This window comes from Hemibagrus wyckioides, linkage group LG16, assembly GCF_019097595.1.
Source record: "Hemibagrus wyckioides isolate EC202008001 linkage group LG16, SWU_Hwy_1.0, whole genome shotgun sequence".
Lineage (NCBI taxonomy): Eukaryota > Metazoa > Chordata > Actinopteri > Siluriformes > Bagridae > Hemibagrus > Hemibagrus wyckioides.
The window spans coordinates 6,262,542-6,281,347 of NC_080725.1; the positions used below are offsets into that span (position 1 = coordinate 6,262,542).

The 18,806-nt window shown below is 35.5% G+C and overlaps 1 protein-coding gene across 1 annotated transcript in view; it reads right to left on the reverse strand.

The window, feature by feature from the left end:
- Window positions 1–434: 434 nt before the first annotated feature.
- Window positions 435–18,806, reverse strand: part of postna (periostin, osteoblast specific factor a) — a 31,951-nt gene continuing 13,579 nt past the window's right edge. The window contains exons 7-23 of the mRNA XM_058411873.1: window positions 18,492–18,636; window positions 16,067–16,279; window positions 15,668–15,802; window positions 14,880–15,028; window positions 14,440–14,576; window positions 13,270–13,400; window positions 13,043–13,173; window positions 10,024–10,126; window positions 8,835–8,902; window positions 8,647–8,692; window positions 8,312–8,344; window positions 6,059–6,310; window positions 4,606–4,656; window positions 3,047–3,103; window positions 2,845–2,931; window positions 2,699–2,740; window positions 435–1,355 (exon numbers count right to left, since the gene is read on the reverse strand). Coding sequence (XP_058267856.1) covers window positions 1,300–1,355; window positions 2,699–2,740; window positions 2,845–2,931; window positions 3,047–3,103; window positions 4,606–4,656; window positions 6,059–6,310; window positions 8,312–8,344; window positions 8,647–8,692; window positions 8,835–8,902; window positions 10,024–10,126; window positions 13,043–13,173; window positions 13,270–13,400; window positions 14,440–14,576; window positions 14,880–15,028; window positions 15,668–15,802; window positions 16,067–16,279; window positions 18,492–18,636 — 1,836 coding nt within the window. The 3' untranslated portion in view covers window positions 435–1,299. The remainder of the gene's footprint in view (window positions 1,356–2,698; window positions 2,741–2,844; window positions 2,932–3,046; window positions 3,104–4,605; window positions 4,657–6,058; window positions 6,311–8,311; window positions 8,345–8,646; window positions 8,693–8,834; window positions 8,903–10,023; window positions 10,127–13,042; window positions 13,174–13,269; window positions 13,401–14,439; window positions 14,577–14,879; window positions 15,029–15,667; window positions 15,803–16,066; window positions 16,280–18,491; window positions 18,637–18,806) is intronic.

Sequence of the window (18,806 nt, forward strand, 5' to 3'; positions counted from 1 at the left end):
AATAATAAGCAGAGGGAAATCAAATTCCAACATTTGCTCCTTGACCTTAAGGGAACTGCGTTTCCTTTGGCCAACTCTAATCACATCCATATTCATGTTATGTCCAAGGATGCTGGAGATTCTTTGCATATAAAAAGATCTATTTTAGAGCATGACTGACTAACAAACACACACACGCACACACGCACACACACACACACACACACACTGTTATTGACCCAGAAAAAACACCTTCTCACAGAAACAGTACTTGAGCTGATTTACAAAATGTAATTAGACCTTTTTTTAATTTCACAACAAAAAAAAGCTTATAAACATACTTGCTGGTGATAACTTGTGATTAAACTGAAGAGTTGTAATAAACCTGACAATATATATACAGTAGAACAGAATGAAAACATGAAAATGTGGTTGTTAATATAATAAAACAATCCTCATATTTCAGTTTTATTAAGCAATTTATCAAACAGGGGTAATAGGTATTTTGGATGGGGGGAAGGTAGGGTACAATTGAAGGTCAGAAGGGAAGAATGTCACCGAGAATAAACAGTGCACATAAATGATACACAGACTATTTATGTAGGGCAACATATGAAAAAGAAAATGACTGAACTGAATCAAAAGTCACACAAAAGCAACAATTGTGACAGCATACAATTGAACAGAATGCACGAAACATGAAAATAGGCAGCGCTTTGCTTAAATGTAAAATCCTACATTCATAAATTGGAATGCAGTACCACAAAATAGCAACCATGCACAGGTGAGACCTCATGTCTTACATGACCAATCCCTACCTACTCTCGAATATATATAAAAAATATTGTTTAAAATTCCTCTTCTTATTACCAGCACCATTTGAATTATCTGCAGTAGAGGAGACATGAACTGTGTTAATCAAGGTTATTAGCACATCCGTTTTCAGCAGATGAACTCTAAACACTAGTGTTGTTCACATGTAAAGGAAATTGCTCATGAGTTACCCTGACACCAGTTTATGTCATGTTTAATCACTTAGTATAATAGAAATTATCTAACAGAAACCTAAATGAACAATTTAACTAAAAATTATAGAAGCCATAGTGTGTGTGTGTGTGTGTGTGTTTCAGCCAACATTAGAGCCTGAGGCACAACCATTCAGCTCTATGCTTGTCATTTATTCTTATCTTTTATAATATTGTCACTTTTACTTAATGAATGAGAAATAAATGCATCAGACTAAAATGCAAATTAGATACCAATTCTGGGGCCTTAATTTAAGAGGATGGAATAAGTAGATTGCCAGGTGTCATTATCGGCTCACTCTTTGGGCATGGATGGATGTCTTGCAGGCCTTGTGCGTCTCCTTATTCCTGCTGCATAGCAAAATGTAAATATTTAAGTAGTGAATATTGTAAGCCATTTGTTTGATTTGCATTAAAATCATCACAGTTTCATTTGTTGTAGAAAACATTAAAATTTTGTCTAATTATATTTCTCAAAAATGATAGTTCCTCATTAGTATAAATGAAAAGTTATTTTGCTATCTGCATTAATGTATAGAACAAACTATTTTTTTAAGGTGTTTGTAGACTCCTTAACAGTTACTTTGTTAAAGCACCTTTTGCCTGTAAAGCACTTAAACTTTTTTGATAAGAGCTCATCTTTGTTTTATCAATTTCATTCTACTCCTACTGATCTAGATCTATGACATTGTATGGAACGCTCCAGTGCACAGCCTTCTTCAAATAATTCCACATGTTTTTGATAAGATTCAGATCTGGGCTCTTCCAAAAATTTGATCTTCTTTTTCTTCTGAAACCATTCCTTCATTGACTTGGACTTGTGCTTTGGGTTGTCATCAAGCTTGAAGGTGAAATATTTCTTCTCATTCTAATGGAGGCCTGCAGGTTTTTTGCCAAAATAACCTCATATTTGGAGTTATCTATGATTCTCTCTATCTTGACCAGAAGAAGAGCAGCAGCTTCTTAGTATTAAGCATGCCACCACCATGCTTCACTTGACTGTATAGTGTTCCTTGATTGAAGTCTTCTTTTTTGCACCAATCACATCTTCCCAAAATGTTTTATATTAGTTTCATCAGAATAATATTGCTGTATGTCTCTTGGAGGCTCCTTGATAATTTTTCATCTTGTCTGTTTGTCTATCTTGGAGGGATGTCCTGTTCTTGGTCATTTCACAGTCTTGACCCATTTCCCCCACTCACCTTCACATTGTTGCATAGTATATCAAATGCTTTGGAAATTCTTTTGTACTTCTCTTCTGATGGCTAACCTTCCACAATGAACTCATGTTCATACATTGTAAGCTCTCTGATGACCAAATGCTTCAGCAGTCAGATAAAATCAAGAGGACATTGAGAAATTACTGCAGAAACAGCTGATCTTAATGTCGGCTTCATCGGAATCATTTCACTAATGAAAGGTGCAAGACAATTACTTCTAAACATGAGTTTGCCTGTAATCGATTAATTCTGAGCACAGTCCAAGGTCACATGATAAAAGGGTGTGCACACTTGTTATTGTAAGTTTTTTTTAATTTTCCTTCCTTCACAAAAATGATTCTTTAAAAAATTATCTAATGATCTAATCTAATTTTTTACAAAAACCTGTTATTTTAACTGAAGTGTGTAGACATTTTATATGCACTGTAAGTATAAAATATATATTTTAAATAATCCATTTAGAGCTTTTCTTACCTGGTGCTCTTCGGAAAGCTGCTCTTCTCTGAGAGCCACCCTCTGAAAAGAAAAACAAAAACAAAAACATAGTTTCCTTTATCCTTAACATATGGATGGATAACATAATATCCATCTATCATAAATTAGAAACTTAAGTCTCTAACGTTGGATAATTCTGGTGATTCTCCCTGATTCCTCCTTCATGAGATCTGGGTTGTGCTGGATAGAAGTGATCTTTGAGTAGTCCGGTCCTGTAACACAGAAATAGAATAGAAATTACACATCTCTAACAGCCATCAGAAATCCCAAGAGATACTGGTGTTGAATCCATTTATTTAAGTACATTTTATTCATCTGAAATCTCACCTTCAATAACATGAGGATCTGGCCTAATCACTTTGGTAACAGTGGTGATTCCTCCACCTGAAAAAAAAGACTTTAAGTATTTACTGCCAGTAGACACAAACCACAGGAATAAGTGTGACATCTTATTGTTAAGGCTGAATTTATTTCTGTATTCTTTCTGTTACTGATCAAAATCACAGCTATCATTGTGCCTCAGATTTAGTGTGAACATATGCAAAAACATGCAGACTTGATAAAAGATGTAAACTGATTTACTGAAATGTTCTACTCAGAATAAAATCTCTCAAATGAACAAAATAGCTTGCCTTTTCTTTTTTTTGTATTTGTGAAAATGCAGGGTTTTTTTTTAAAAAATTTTCAACTTAACAGTGCAAAATAGAAATCACCTGCAACATGCATGCTGACGCATAACTGATCAATGCAAATCATGGTCTATGTGTAATAAACAGCTGAGAATGATTGCAATAAGGAGCTAATTCATGCACACACACACACGCACACACCAAAAATGTGTGGACATCTGAGCGTCACATCCATATGCGCTTTCTGAACATTCCATTCCAGTTCACTCTTCTTTTTCTTCTGTTAAGTTTTTCCACTAGATTTTTGAGTGTGCTTGCATGTGTTTATTTAGTCACAAGAGTGACATTACTGATGTTTGGGTTGGGCACTGATGTTTAGTGAGGAGGCCTTAGGTGCAGTTGCTGTTCCAATTCATCCCAAAGGTGTTCAGTGAGGTTGGGGTCAGGGCTCTGTGTAAGAGACAAAAGTTCTTCCACTCCAACCGTGCCAATCCACGTCCATGGACGTTACTTTGTGCACTGGTGTATTATTATGAATAACAAATCTGGGCCCCTTAGTTCTAGAGAAGGGGAAATGTAATGATACAGCATATACAAATGCTCCAAATATGTTTCTAAATTTATGACAACAGTTTGCTGAAGGCCCACACATGAGTGTGATGTCTACATCAGGTGTCTACATACCTTTGGCCATTCAGTGTAAATATTGCACAAAAAGCACATACTCCTTTGAGGAATACTATGTGTGTCAGTTTGGGGAAAGACAAGGAATAATGAAATCAAGTGAAAGCATCCATTATACATGTTAATAGAAAACACATGTAGCTGGAGCGCAAAAGCACCAAAGCACGGAAGTCGGCATTTGTATTGGAAACTGTTTTATACACAGGGGAATGTCATGACAAAAAAAAAAAACGGCCCAATTTGCCAGAAAAAAAAATCTGAGGGCCAAATGTCATTTTAGCATATAGAGATTATCATGAACAAAAGAAAATGCATTTAGTATCTCTCACTGTGAGATTAAATAACCACAAATCCAAGACTTAGATATATTTAATCATTCCATGCTTATAATCATGTTAGCTTCTGAGCAGATAATTTTTGTTTGTTCAGTTATGTTTTTTAATACTGTGCTTGTTTTCTCCCCAAGTAAGCTAATTTAGCCCACTGCACTGACTGCATTATGCAGTTAGAATGTGTAACTTTTAATGATGCTGAAAAACAAAATATTCCATAAGACAATGTAGAGTCACAAACCTTCACCAAAAAGCTTCTTAATATCACCTTCAGCATCAATTTTCCCACCAGCTAAAACAAACAAACAAACAAATACATGATATAAAGCTGCCAAAGCCTCTAAACTATGAACTTTGATATAAGTAAACAAGTAAAAATAGAGTAGAAAGTAAAAGGACATCATTTCATGACTGTGACTGCCCATAAAAAAACTTATAAAAAGGCCCTGCTATGCCACATTCATCCTAAGCACCTAAGTATAGTACTCGTTTATTTCTTGCTAACTGCTTGCAGTAACAAGGGGTCCATAGAGATGAAGAGAAAATAATGATACAATTGAATTGGGACATTTATATTTGTTCAGTGGTTAAATTTATACTGAACTATTGGTCTACTATTGGTCAAACATTTTAATATCAAGGCAGAATAACAAGTTTATTGTTCTGCAAGTTGTCAAGTGAGAGGATGTACAAGTCAAAGCTCAAAGTCTTTGAAGAAACATTTCCCACCAGCAGTTACAAAGCTTTACCCAAACTGCAGCTTATTGCCAACAGCAACATGAATACTGACTATTCATTTTTCTGCTTATAATGCACTGTGTTCACAGCAGGGAGTGAAGCAAACATCAGACATCACTTCCAAGCCTTTTCTGAAGAAAAAAAGGTAAGGCCCTTTGTTGAATGGTAATAACAAGAACAGAAATGGAAGGGGTGGAAAGGGAACTGTGTGAATGGAAGAAACTTGATGGTTCCCCATTGGAGTTTTCAGATATCTCAGCACTGGAGCATCCTGATAATTTGACTGTGACACAGGAGTCTGTCCCAATATTAGACCCAATTCATTATATAATCGCCGAATGTACAAATTTCTGTAAAGAGCTTGCATCAAGAACACACTGATGCTGCAACCTGATCGGAGAAAAAGTGTATAGAGCACTAGCAAAGAGATTTATATCTCTTATAGAAGCACTCAACCTGGCTAGGCCTAAAAGATGATAAAATGCTGCAGCTAAAATTCATGCTAAATATATATAGATTTTTCTGGCTCATGTACCATTGCCAGAGAGCAAGATCTGCTTTTAGATAATATTCAATAAAGTATGATATCACTGCTCTTTCTTATTGTCTAGAGGAATAAGCTCTTCACGTGCATTAAAAATCCCAGTGATGACTTTGATTTGTAGCCTCCACTAATCCCAAAGGAATCTGCTCTGGGGTTCCAGGATGTTAGGAAGTACAGGATTCCTTAAGGCACCGTAATTCTATAAATAAGAATGTGATGCAACAGCGTCTTTTTATAAACTAAAAGGATAGGGTATTTACTATCTGTACTCAGCAAGAAAAGTTTTACATCATTATTTCTGAAGGAAAACACTCAAACAATGATTACATATGTACCCATCTGTTTTGGCTGGAATATTAAGCTACTAAAAAAACAGTTGGTCATGATAAGCAGTGATATTTAGAAAACTTACTTCCAATGATCCTTGTAACCTTTTTAACTGATGGATTCCCTTCAATGACTCTTCTAACTGTGGTGACTTTTGGTTCTGCCTCAAATACCATTTCCTTCACCACAGGACTGGTCTCAGTCATCTTAGTGAGCTTGTATCCAGTGATCACATGATCTCCCTCCACAAACTCTGTGTCCACTTTTGGGTCAGATTCAATTATTCGGGTGACTTGCTTAATAATGGGCTTAGTTTCAATAACCTGGATTTTAGGGCCTAGAACAAAAGGCAGAGATTTAAGACAGATTATTTCATTATAATTATGATCTCATTTATGCAAATTTTACCAGTGTGCTTTTAACAGTGTAACTTGTATAAATACACTGAAGCTGAGTTCCTCACAGTGTGTTTTGACACACACAACCTAAAACGCAAAATTACTGGCACTGAACTCCCTCAAGTCTAACAGATCTATGTATTCAGATGCAGGATAAAAGCCCAGTCTATAATTTTGATCTCCTCTCATCTAGCTCATGCCCTTTTTTCCCCTCCACAAAACTCTCTCCATCGCAGTGCAACAACATGAGTAACCTAAGGCTGGCCTTCCCTACTTCACTGCATTGAACCTCTCAATCTTATGTGTTGTGTCTAAGCATTCTTATTTCATATGTGGAGCATTGCATATGAAGCATTGCATATAATATGCTCTTCAGAAACTTCCAAAATCATACTCTATATTTAATGTACTTGACAATATACCTACTTAAGCTATAAAAGTTATACATTTAAATAGGTCTTGGTAGTTCCTCCTTTTTTCCCTTTTTTTCTTTTCTTTTCTTTTCTTTTCTTTTTTATTTTTTTACAGATTCTATATCATTTTAATAGAACTGGAAAAAATGTTTTGCGGTCTTGTCTAGTGAGTTTAAGAACCAACCATTGTCACCACTACTGTCTTTAATGCGATCATGAGCACACTTTTTGGTCTTGGTAAATTCACTAATGACAGCTTGTAATGGACTAAAAACAGCTGCTGTTTTGTCAGCAGTGTGGAACATTGTCAATGAGGATTTGAGTTAAGGAATGTCTACATGCTGGCTGGGAGTATTTCCTTCTCTTATTTTATCAAGCGTTTTACCAACACAACATGTGTTTTTGAATAAAAGAGGAACCCTATTCATCTTTTTATTGTTTCCAGCTCATGACTGTAGGGTGATAATAAGTGGACTAAAACCATGTTCTTGAGGTTTGCCAGGTGCCGCATCTGAGTTATATTTGTGAATAAACTTTTTAATTTGTGAGCCATGTTCCTAAATAAATCTTTTTTTTCTTCTTTTTTTTAAATGTCCCTAGGGGACAGGATTAGTGCCATATTCAGAGAAGCACATACTTTCCTGTCCTCATTACATCACCAAAAGTGTAAAGAGATTTGATTTGCTGAGTGGTTTTCTGAGCAGGTGACAAAAAGAATGGCAGCCAAATATAAAGTTCTTTCCAGTCCAGTACAGCAGCCTTGAGTTCTTCTGTTTCTAGCCCTTTGTATTATATTAATCCTATCACCATCACAGTTTTGCCAAAGCTCATATGCCTACTGTTCATCGTCTAAATATCTTTGATTCACCCACACACATAGTAATTGTCAGGAGCTACTGGAACAGTTACTTGCCAGTTTTCTTAGTTTGGTTAATAAAGCAGCGCTTTTATTTTATCCAGCATGTGGGTCCGATTTTCATTATGTGGGAGACCTGGGTTTGATCCCCGCTTCTCCTGACGTTACAGTAATGCATAATAATGTATTTGTAACTGAGTGTGAATACAGATCTCATCTGTAGATGGAGTATTTATTTTTAATTTGTTTGTTTGTTGTATTGTTTCAGCCTCAGATTAGTTGTGTGCCACAGCATACCACAGGAAAATGGACAAAAAAAAATTCTTTACTTAAGGTAGAATTTTAAAGAAAGAAATTGCAGAAGTTCATGGGGATTTCCCCCTTCCAAGGGAAACAAGTTAGCAGTGATGTGCATTTCTTATTTGCAGTATCTATCTGCAATCCAATATATTTTATATGTGGAACCTGGCAATGGACCAAAGATCAAACTCATTAACATAATATGAAGCGGACATGCAGTAATTATTTTTTATGTCAGTGGTCTGTTCCAGTAGCCAAACCTAAAGATTGCAATACTGAGCTTCAGAATAAAATCATATTCCTATTTACACCCCTGACCCCCCCCCAAAGATCAATAATACATGTATTGTATTCATGATGCTGTGCATTACCTGTCTCAATAACATGAGTAGTGATAAACCTCTCTGAAAAAAGAAATAATGGTTAATACACATGAATATATAAACATGTCAGTTGTAATAATCTCAAGGCATAAAACTTAGATTAGCATTTAATGGAGCCTGACTGGTTCCAGAGACCTATTTACAATCAGAGTAGACTTCTAGAATATTACTAATTTATGGTGACTATATATTGTGGATACATGGTTTTTTGAAATTGATATGCAAGCTCTTTATTGCAGTACTGCAGTATGGCAGCTGAAGAGCTTCATTAACACCTTTCTGCACAAAATCATGTGGTCATGCTGATATGAGAAAGAACTCACTAATGAAGGTGACTGGAATCTCCTTCAAGCTGTATCCATTAATAAACTAAAGAGCAACAGACAGACAAGTCAAATAAACATATGGGGTAAATGTGGGGAAATGAATGACAGTGGGAATTTGTGCTGTAATTCATAATTCCTGCATAGAGGATGTTACAGTATTAAATTCAGCTGCTGTATAATGGTACCTTTATCCTGATGTACTTTATAAGCTTCCTCAGCACATAAAGCAGATCTTCACGCCCTACTGGCAGATCTGGCAAGAAAAGAAATCTTTCTCAGTTTATTTTATCCTTACGTTTGGCAGTGATTAGAGAGGTTGCAAAATACATGACAGTAATTGGCAAACATTCTGTACTTGGCAGAAGACAGCTGTAGATTCGATACCCTGCACAAAAATTCAATGCCTGCCAACCATTGTATTGTTTTACAAAATACAGGAATACATGCTGAGCTGGGTAAGTATTTCAGCCTGTTGTGTCTGTATGAAAATAGTGCAAAAGTTAGAGGCCTGTATTTTTTTTTACTTTTGCAATAAAACTCATTATAATGTAATACTTTGCTTATTAATAATATGTGTAGTTAGTGGCCATCTTGCATTACAGTCTGCATTGCGAAAAAGAATCAGAAATTGTCAGGTTATAACTAAACCCAGCATTAGTATTAAGATATCGACACCGCAGTGCATTAATAAACCTATAATATTATCTGGGTTTGCAGGTGGGAATGTGCTCAGGCCTGTGTCCAACGAGTACTCTCAAATGATGTGTTACTCATGTTGATTACAACAAGTGATTAGACAAGTAAATGTGCCTTCTTCTAGTAGAAGTCATTTGATGTTTGCTATGGCTGCCTCCTGGGTGGCACTAAGAGTGATCTCTGTTTTGAAGGAAACCAAAGGAGGTAGAATGGAAGGTTAAGTATGTAACCATAGTTCCATGAATGAATGTCAGGCTACTGGGTTATTTGGGTTGACAAGAATGTCCAGACAATTAGCATAACATTACCTCAGGAAATGTTTATGGGGCTCAGATGTGCAGTCATAATCATGAGGTGTTGCTTTTCAGCCAGTTAGCAAACAAAACAGGATTACTCCACTTTTACTCAGGCATTGAACCAAAGTTGCATACTTTAACCTTTCTTTTATGATAATTTCCTGTTTTTGTTCTATCTTTCTTGATGCATGTCTTCCTTTGAGAGAAGGAACACATTCATCAAGACTGACTGAAAGTGGAATTTTTTGCTGTAAAATTATTGTACTAACTCCACATTTACAGAGTTTTAATTTGATGGCATTTTTATACCCTATGCACTTGAATAAGGGCACCTGCCAGCTGCTGTAAATGTAAATAGAAACGTAAATGCATGTTCACTTACCTGCAGGATAGAGCAAGTTCTTCACAATGTGAATCACTCCATTGGAGGCCATGAGGTCATTACTGTTTACAGTAACTGAGTTCACACTAATGGAGTTATTGACCTGAAAAGAAAGAATACATTAATTACATTTAATATGCTGTAACTATAGTGTATTAAATGCAATTCATTATATAATTGCATATAACTATATGCACACCCATTAAAAGCCTTCCAGTACAAAGGTGGTAATGATTTAGATGATAAATATTAGCTATAAACAGTGGACCTATCTTTGGGAGTAAGGATCAGATTTTCTATTATTTTTATTGTAGATTAATCAATAGAATTAAGGCCAATGTACTAAAAAGGACATTAAGAGGTTATATTGCAATGGAACATTCTTTAGAAACCCAGGCTTGTGTTTAATTTTGTTAATTACAAGAAACAGTCATACATATATTATTATTATTCTTTACAACACATAAGACATATTGGGCCAGTTTCTAGAACAATATTCCCTGTGTTTCTATATTTGTGAGACATGAAAAAAAGCCATTGTTCTCTGTAGAAAGGCAAGAGGATCTTATAGGAAATGATGTATACTGGGTGTTTTAGTGATGATAGCTTATCTTCAGGAAGACAGATATTTATCAGTATTGAAAGACTGACCCTGAACACACTCACACATGCACATGCGCACACACACACACACACACACATACACCCAAGCTATTATATAAAAACTAAGGTCCTGAATATAGTAAGTAGTCAATACATATTGATATAAAACCACATATTCCAACAAATAGAACTTGATTTCAGCAGATTCATCTGAACTATTAAATTTAGTGACAGGAATCCCTGGCTTGCTAACAACTAGCTGTAAAAGGAGGATTAAATTGCAGTCACACAAACCCAATCACTGTGTTTCAGCACATTACAGACATCTGCCCAAACTAGAAACAATAGTTTTTTTTTTATTCCCTTTGGATTTTCCGTATTGTAAATGAAGACATACTCTTGTAAATAAAAAGAATACTCTTTTTCTGAAGTGTACAGGATAATGTGAATGGGGAATGTACTTAAATGCCCTTATTAAGAGAAGGACAGCAGTATCATATAAGTTTGATTCAAAGCGTTGTCTAGTTGTTTCTGTGTAGCAATGAAACCCCAATGCGTGTCAAGGCTTTCATTATTTAGACTAACAGTATATTATATATACTATATATTAAATACTATATACTTTGGGGTCCATTAAGTTAAAATACTTGTATTTTGCATTCATTTTTAATTTAAAACAACAATTTTCATGACAAATTTTCACTTGAGTGAAAAGCATAATTCCAAATGTATTTATTTATAAAGCAAATATTTACATGAATATCAGAGTTTCTTTTTGTACGTCAACTTTTTTGCAGTGTGCACTCAAGCTGAAAATATTAATCTAAAAGATAATAAATCTTTTCAAAGAAAAAAATCTTTTCAAAGTGGATTCAGACTTTTGGACCTCAAAAGCCTATGCACCTCTGGCTACAAAAATGCAAACATAGACTTCTAATTCCAGTTCAAGTTCGAGTAAACTCAAGTTCACCCCATAACTGACTGTACACACTGGGATCAATCACCATTCAACACTATATAAACATGGACTCAGCATATAGACTGTGCATATATTATTTATTCAGCTCTGTTTCTCAAAGCCTTCATTCATGTTTGGTTGAAATAAAATACTACTGGGTACTACTAGGTAAATGTATATGCAATTATAATGTTTAAAATGTTATTGTTGATTAGAAATTTATTATCATTTATAATAATACAGTGATAGCCACATATTACACCAATTCTTGTACCTGATATATAAACAGGATATAGAATTACCAGGATCATTTTTGCATTATAAATAATTGACAAATAGTGCTATTTATCCCCCCCCCAAAAAAGTCATTGTTTCCTAGGCGCAAGCTAGTAAACATATCACACATCCCTCACACAAGCACTTATTAGATTATAGATCTTCAGACTTCTAATTACACAAATGCCTCTCAGCAACCTGGATTTGGCAAAATCTTGCTCCAGCATTATGCCTGTCACAATACTAAGCATGTGATCAGAGCCCATTTTATCCCTGACATCTGCTTTGTGAATTGTTTACCTCTTTCCCCAATCCTGTATTTGCTTGTTTGCCAAAAACCTGACCTCTTTCCTGTTCATAGTTTTGGGTATTGCCTAGTACTTTGAGTTTGTATGTTTTGGTTGTTTTTAATAAAAGCACTTGTATTTGTCTATTTGCCTTCATAAGTCAGCATCTGCTGCAAGAGGAAAGCAAGAAAAAATAATCATTAATCATTATTATTAATTATATTATATTATTAATAATAATTTCTGTATAACTCTGCTTATTACTGCTTATGAGTAACATGTGGTCCAAAATTAGCTAAGCTCTTAAAAACTTTTATTTTTGGCCAAATTTGCAAATATGTTATTGATGAGTAACCAATGTTCCGAATTGCAAAATGATATAAATATATATTTTAAACTATTGACATCTTTTTAATTTTCATTATATGAATACTATCATTAAAAATAGCATATTAAGAACTGTTCATCTTTTCGACACCTGTAGTTTCATTGTACCAGCTGTTTAAAGGTACCCCCTCTTTTTAGCTAAAATGTTCAGCATCATTAAAATAATAATGTACATATATTGTATTAATTAGAAGCTTACTTTAAATTAAATAAATTTGAATCAGTTTAACTATGTACAACACAATGATACAAAGCATTAAAATTTAAGAAGGTCTTAGTATTGGTATAATTGATTTGATGATATGTTTCTTGTTGAAAAATAATCAATTTCCCTGCAAAAAAATTACTACTCATTGTGCATTTATTAAAAGTTTTGTGTATTCAAACTCAATTTAATTGTTACATATTATAGCCTGCTGGCCGATCAGCGGTTTGTATGGGAATCAATGAGTTGTGTATGAAATATGGATGTGTTTTGTGAAGCAAACCCAGATATGAATCCACGCACAGAAAGCACTTGCAGATTGTTGCCCTGGATGGTCTTGAGCAGGTTAGTCACTCCACCTTCAATTCCTCCATTAATGAAGATGCCACTGCTGAAATGGTAGAGTAGGATTGTCCTCAAAACATTCAAGTCACCTAAACAGAAGTGCAGAAAATTGTTAGTAATTTAGGTTCCTGTGGTGGTTCCTCCAACAATTTAAACACCTCTGTATGAAGTAGAAGCAGGTTTACTGGTGAGAAGTTTCATGTCATCCTCTGTTAAGTCCCTGAAGGCATCATCAGTTGGGGCAAAAATTGTATATGATCCCTCTTGCTTTAGCATCTCGGTCAGTTCTGCTGTCTCCATCAACTTCAGGAATATTCTATAATATTCCAGGCAAATATTTTCTTAAAGATTTTTATGCATTTGAAAATTTTGGAAAAAGACAACAAGACAAAAAATTATGTAGCCATTTTGCTACTTAATGAATCCAGTATGGTCCCACTTTATATTAAGTGTCTCTAATAACACTGTTGCATGTAAACTAAAGAAGCAACTTTAATGGCACTCTAACCCAGGACATATGAAAGGACCACCAAATAGTGCAAACAACTAACTAAACAAACACAGTCATACAGATGCCCTGATTTAGATGTTTGCCTGGAAATGCTATTCTAGCAACTGCTAAAGTTTCTTACTCTTATGAAGTTTACTTTCTGACATATTTAAAAGGCCAGAATTGTAAATATTAAATATTCTTATTGCTGTGTGGATTGGGCTTATATTGCTTCCTTATGATCCATTTAGTTGGCACAAATGGTTTCCTAATGACTTGTTGTTGTTACTAATGACCTAATGTTTGAACCCTTTGTTTGAAGGTTCACTAATTATTAAAGGACTAGTACTGATTGTGTTTGGAATCATGCCCTGCCATTAAAACAGTGAAAATATGTGTGGTCTAGATTACATGTGTTACTTCTCTCCAAACCCCACCCCATCCTCCAGAACACAACAATAATCCTTAGCTCGCATTGCTTGCAAAAAATTATGTCATATTTAGTTATGTCTTATAGGTTTTATTCATATCACATGTAAATACATGTTTATCAATTTCAGGTTTAGCCAGCAATGACTTGTACTCCCTCAGGAAATTAATACTATTGTTAGACCTGAGTTTATCCGGTTTGCTTTTAGTGTGCTTTAGTCTTGTAGCATTTCCAATATTTGAATTCCACTGCCATGGCAGAACCAGCAGTTGGCCTGCTCCAGAGTACAGACTACCACTGAAACTGCCACCTGTCATTCCTCTCATTCAGCACACATAACTCATACCAACCATACTTGGCTTATACCACTTTTTTCAGTAATTATGTGTTACTAATTTTTCTCAAAATATGTAAGGTTAATCGGTATAAACTCACGTGAAACGGCCATCAGCCTTCAGCAACTCAAACATGGACTTCTCTGGCAATCGGATTAATGACCGGATTAAATGAAGAGCACCGTTGCTTCCCTCTTTACTGCCACGGATCATGCAGGCATTCTCAATACACACAGCCTAGTACACACAAACGTAAAGTATCAATCATAGATGCTCTGGGCATTACTAATGAAGTGACAGCTGAGGTTTCACAACTGACAAGATGCTGGCAGGCACAATAGATCATTTTCCACGAAGAGGAAAGGAACAGAAGGAAGGAAGGCAGCTCTCTGCAAAAGATTTACATAGAGATTAACTATGAAACACCAGTTTTTTTCAACCCTGCCAGCCAGCATCCACTGTCCTTTACTGTTTGTAATCATGCCAACTGTTTGTTTTTTCTTTCATATTCTTTAACACACATTTACTCAGAGAACTAACCGTGCGGTAAATAAAGACTCTAAGCAGCTTCCCTCCAATGGTCTCCAACAGTTGACCATTATAAAGATCATTCAGGGTGATCCTGAACTTCAGAATGTGGTTTTCAAGAATAATCCTTAGCAGATGTTGGTCCAAAGCCATTATTTCATCTAAAACAGATAAAGATCATAAGAAGACTGCATTAACTAGTGTCACTACTCATTATTAGTTGTTATGTACAGTTAGAGTCCAAGGTCTGAGCTCATTACCAGACTGTTCTTATTTTCAAATTATATTTCACAATCAAATAACAGATATGTAATAATCAATTGTGCTTAAAAAAAAACAACAAAAAAACAACAGCAGTTCATTCTGCTAGATTCAGCTCTCAGTGCCTGCAAAGTTTTCCCTGTATGTAAAACAAATACAATAAAATATTATAAATATTTTGTATTTATATATAATTAGTATTGTATTTGTAGTAATAGTATAGTATTGTAATAATGGATGACAAAGGAAAAACAAGTCACACCACAAGCCATCAGAATGCAGCTTAAATATGCATAAAACACTGGAATTGTATGGGAGCAATAAAGATCATGATTCTAAAACTTTCATGGGTATTTAATTAGGTTGAGATCTGGTGACTGTGAAAGCCTTTTGAAAAATATGTCAATTCTTTAAAAGGTCCCCTTTGTTTTGGACTTTTAAACCTGTCTGATTTTCACATTATATCAGAAAATATGACATTATCTTTCTGTCTTTTTTTTTTTTTTAGATGTCTGTTGCTGTGGGTGTGGTGAACTCACTGGTGAAGACACTGTCCAGAGGGGCGAGAAGTGTGTACTCAGTCTCAGCTTTCATGGCTTCAGACAAACCCATCTCAGACACCATGCCACTAAACCTTCGCTGGGAATTACCAACCAGTTCTATCACCTGCTTAGCTGGAGAAAGAAAGAAACACCACTTCAGAAAGAAAGAAACACCACTTCATCAGCCGGACTTCATCAAACTATATCTGTAGCATATGGTATGAAGTCATTGTTTCTTTACAATTAGATCATATTGAATTACACCATTTCACCATTAGAGGATAAATATGACTTCCATGTTATTTTTGTATTGGAAAGACTAAATAAAGCTGGCTTTGGTGGTGATAGATAGGCTGACATTAAGACCTTTATTGAGATAAGAGGTGGAACACTAGCCTGAGTCAGGTATGAGGACTTGATCAATGAGGTGAATAACTCCATTGCTGGTAATGATGTCCTTCTTCAGTACCATTTTAATGCCATTGATGGTGAGGCTGTCGCCATTGCAGCCAATCTCAATTGTACTGCCCTCCAGTGTCTCATATAGAATGCCAGCCATGATGGCTTCTGAGCACTGGACTGAACTCAGAAGGTGATACTTTAGAAAGGCTAGAAAAAAATATACACATAATGAAGTGACAGCACATAAAGGGATTTCTACTACTGCAATCAACTCAGATGACCATATATCTAAGCAGACTATGGTGGCAAAATCCAGCTGGCATCCTCAGAGGAGCAGAGAAAGGAAGTAATTGGAGAATGCATGGAAAAATATTCTCATTCTTGAGTTAAAATGGTTTTGAATCATACGTCATTCACATGTTAGATAATTTCCTAGGAAGCTCTGCAAAAAGCACAAAGCCCAGTGTAATCCTGTGAACACCCACTCTGTCCTTCCTGTACTGACATTGTCTGATCATTGCCAGAAACTACTGTATGCACATTATCAATTTCCCAGGAACTCAGACTGCTCTGCTAATTCTCAATGTCTGTTAAGGCACTCTCTCTCTCTCTCTCTCTCTGTGTATGTGTGTGTGTCAATATGTGTGTGCAAGACAGCATGTGTAGGTGAAAAGTCCTATCTTATATTTTTGTATGCTTGAATTTCTCCATATACACACCTACCTGCAGTATTTAAGAAACCTGATACCTGCTTGATATATTACCCAGAACAGTGCTGTCTAAAAAGGAGGTCTAGTATTGTGTTTCATTCTTTTCCCGGCTGCTGAAGTGTTCAGCTCTCATCTCTCCTGATGACTAAGTGTCTAGTTGGTTTAGCCAGGAATCAGACAAAGGCTCTAGCTCTGAAATAATGACACTATCTGCTTCACCATTTCCCTCACCACTAATTCCTATCTCTTTAACAGGCAAGTGAACTTTTAAAAATTGTTCAACATTTAAACACATTCCCATCAACTTTTGTGGCACTATATATGGGTTAATGAAAACACATAAATAATTTTAATAAATACAGGGATTAAAACTCTAAGTATGTCAACTAAGTATGTCTATTTCATTACAAGCCGAGAAACCTATCAGCCTATATCTTTTTTCAGGAGTGGAGGATATGGGCAAAATGACCTATTATGAAATTTGTTATCCTTTTCACAATACACAATACATACAATGTGATTTTACTTTTATAACAGAAAGCTAATGACATTTTTATTTCATGTCCACACAAGTAAATAAATAAATTAAGTAAGATTATAATGCTGAAATGGAAGTCAAATAAAGACAATGTGGATGTGGTAGCTTAAGTGGTTAAGGTGCTAGACTACTGATCAGATGCTTGTGAGTTCCAATCCCAGCTCCAGCAAGCTGCCACTGCTGGGCCCTTAACCCTCAATTGCTCAGTTGTATAAAATAAGATAAATTGTAAGTTGCTCTAGATAAGGGTCTGTAAAATGAGAAAAATGAAAAAATAACTTCTCAAAATGTTTCTGCTGTAAGTTTATGTTTTAAGTGGAAAAATCTACTCATAACTACAAATCATTTACTTTTTAAAATTAATCATCATTCATCCTTGGAACCACTCCTGCTAAATCTGGCAAGGCAGCGGAATTCATTTAGAAGAGACTACAGGGAACAATTCACATACAGTAGACAGAAGAAGCAATTTTGCAGAGCCAAATTTGCCTAGCAGCATGTCTTTGGACAATGGGAACAGAAATTGAAGAACCCGGTAGAAACCCATGTGAATATACTTGGTTCACAAACTCAGTAGTCACAAACTCACAAACACAGACAGTAACCTGAGAACCCTGGAGTTGTGAGAGAGCAGTGCTGCCTACTGTGCCCCGCTTTTAAAAATCAAACAATTAAATAATTACATCCTCCTTATTTTCACATGCCTACTTCTTTCACACTTCTACTTTTACATTGTTTTGGATTTACACTTTCTGGATATTTGATAAAGCAATCTACAAAAAAAAAAAAAAAAGTCACTGTGTATCAGGCTACAGCACTCTTTAAGCATTTCCTGCCAGGAACAGAGAATGGGATCAGAATGTCTTGACTTTGGAAGACAGAGAGACTGTGGTTAGAGCTGCTGTTTGTCCACTGTCTGAAAATCTAACATGGCTTTCAGTGGTCTGCATTCATGTCATTCAAAACAGGAGACGCAAATCTTCAGAGCCTGTCAAGTGTCTTTATTTGCTGTACATACCTCAATAGTGATGGAGTGTCTAAAATCCACAGTGTTATGTTAAACTTTAGGAAACCCTGATTCAATCCTAGACAGACCTTTTATTATAAGTGTATTATTACTGATAACAACCAGGGGTTAATGTCTGTATTTGTCAGTATGCCAAGATCTTACCCTGAAGCACAGTATTGTCATTTAGGATCCTTTGAAGAACTCTTTCGTCCATTTGTTCAAAAGCCTTGTTGGTTGGAGCAAAGAGAGTATAGTGTCCAGGTTTTCTGAGTTTTTCCAATAAGCTTGATTCCACGTTAAAACTTTCCTACATAGACAGCAGAGCATCATATTAGTATTATGTGCTAAGCAGTACTATAATTATTAATTTTTCAACTTCACTACATCTTTAATCACACTTTGGATTATTACAGGTAATGCTGAAATTTTACAGGTAGGTACAATGAAACAGGTGGTCAGCCAAGGGGACGTAATTCA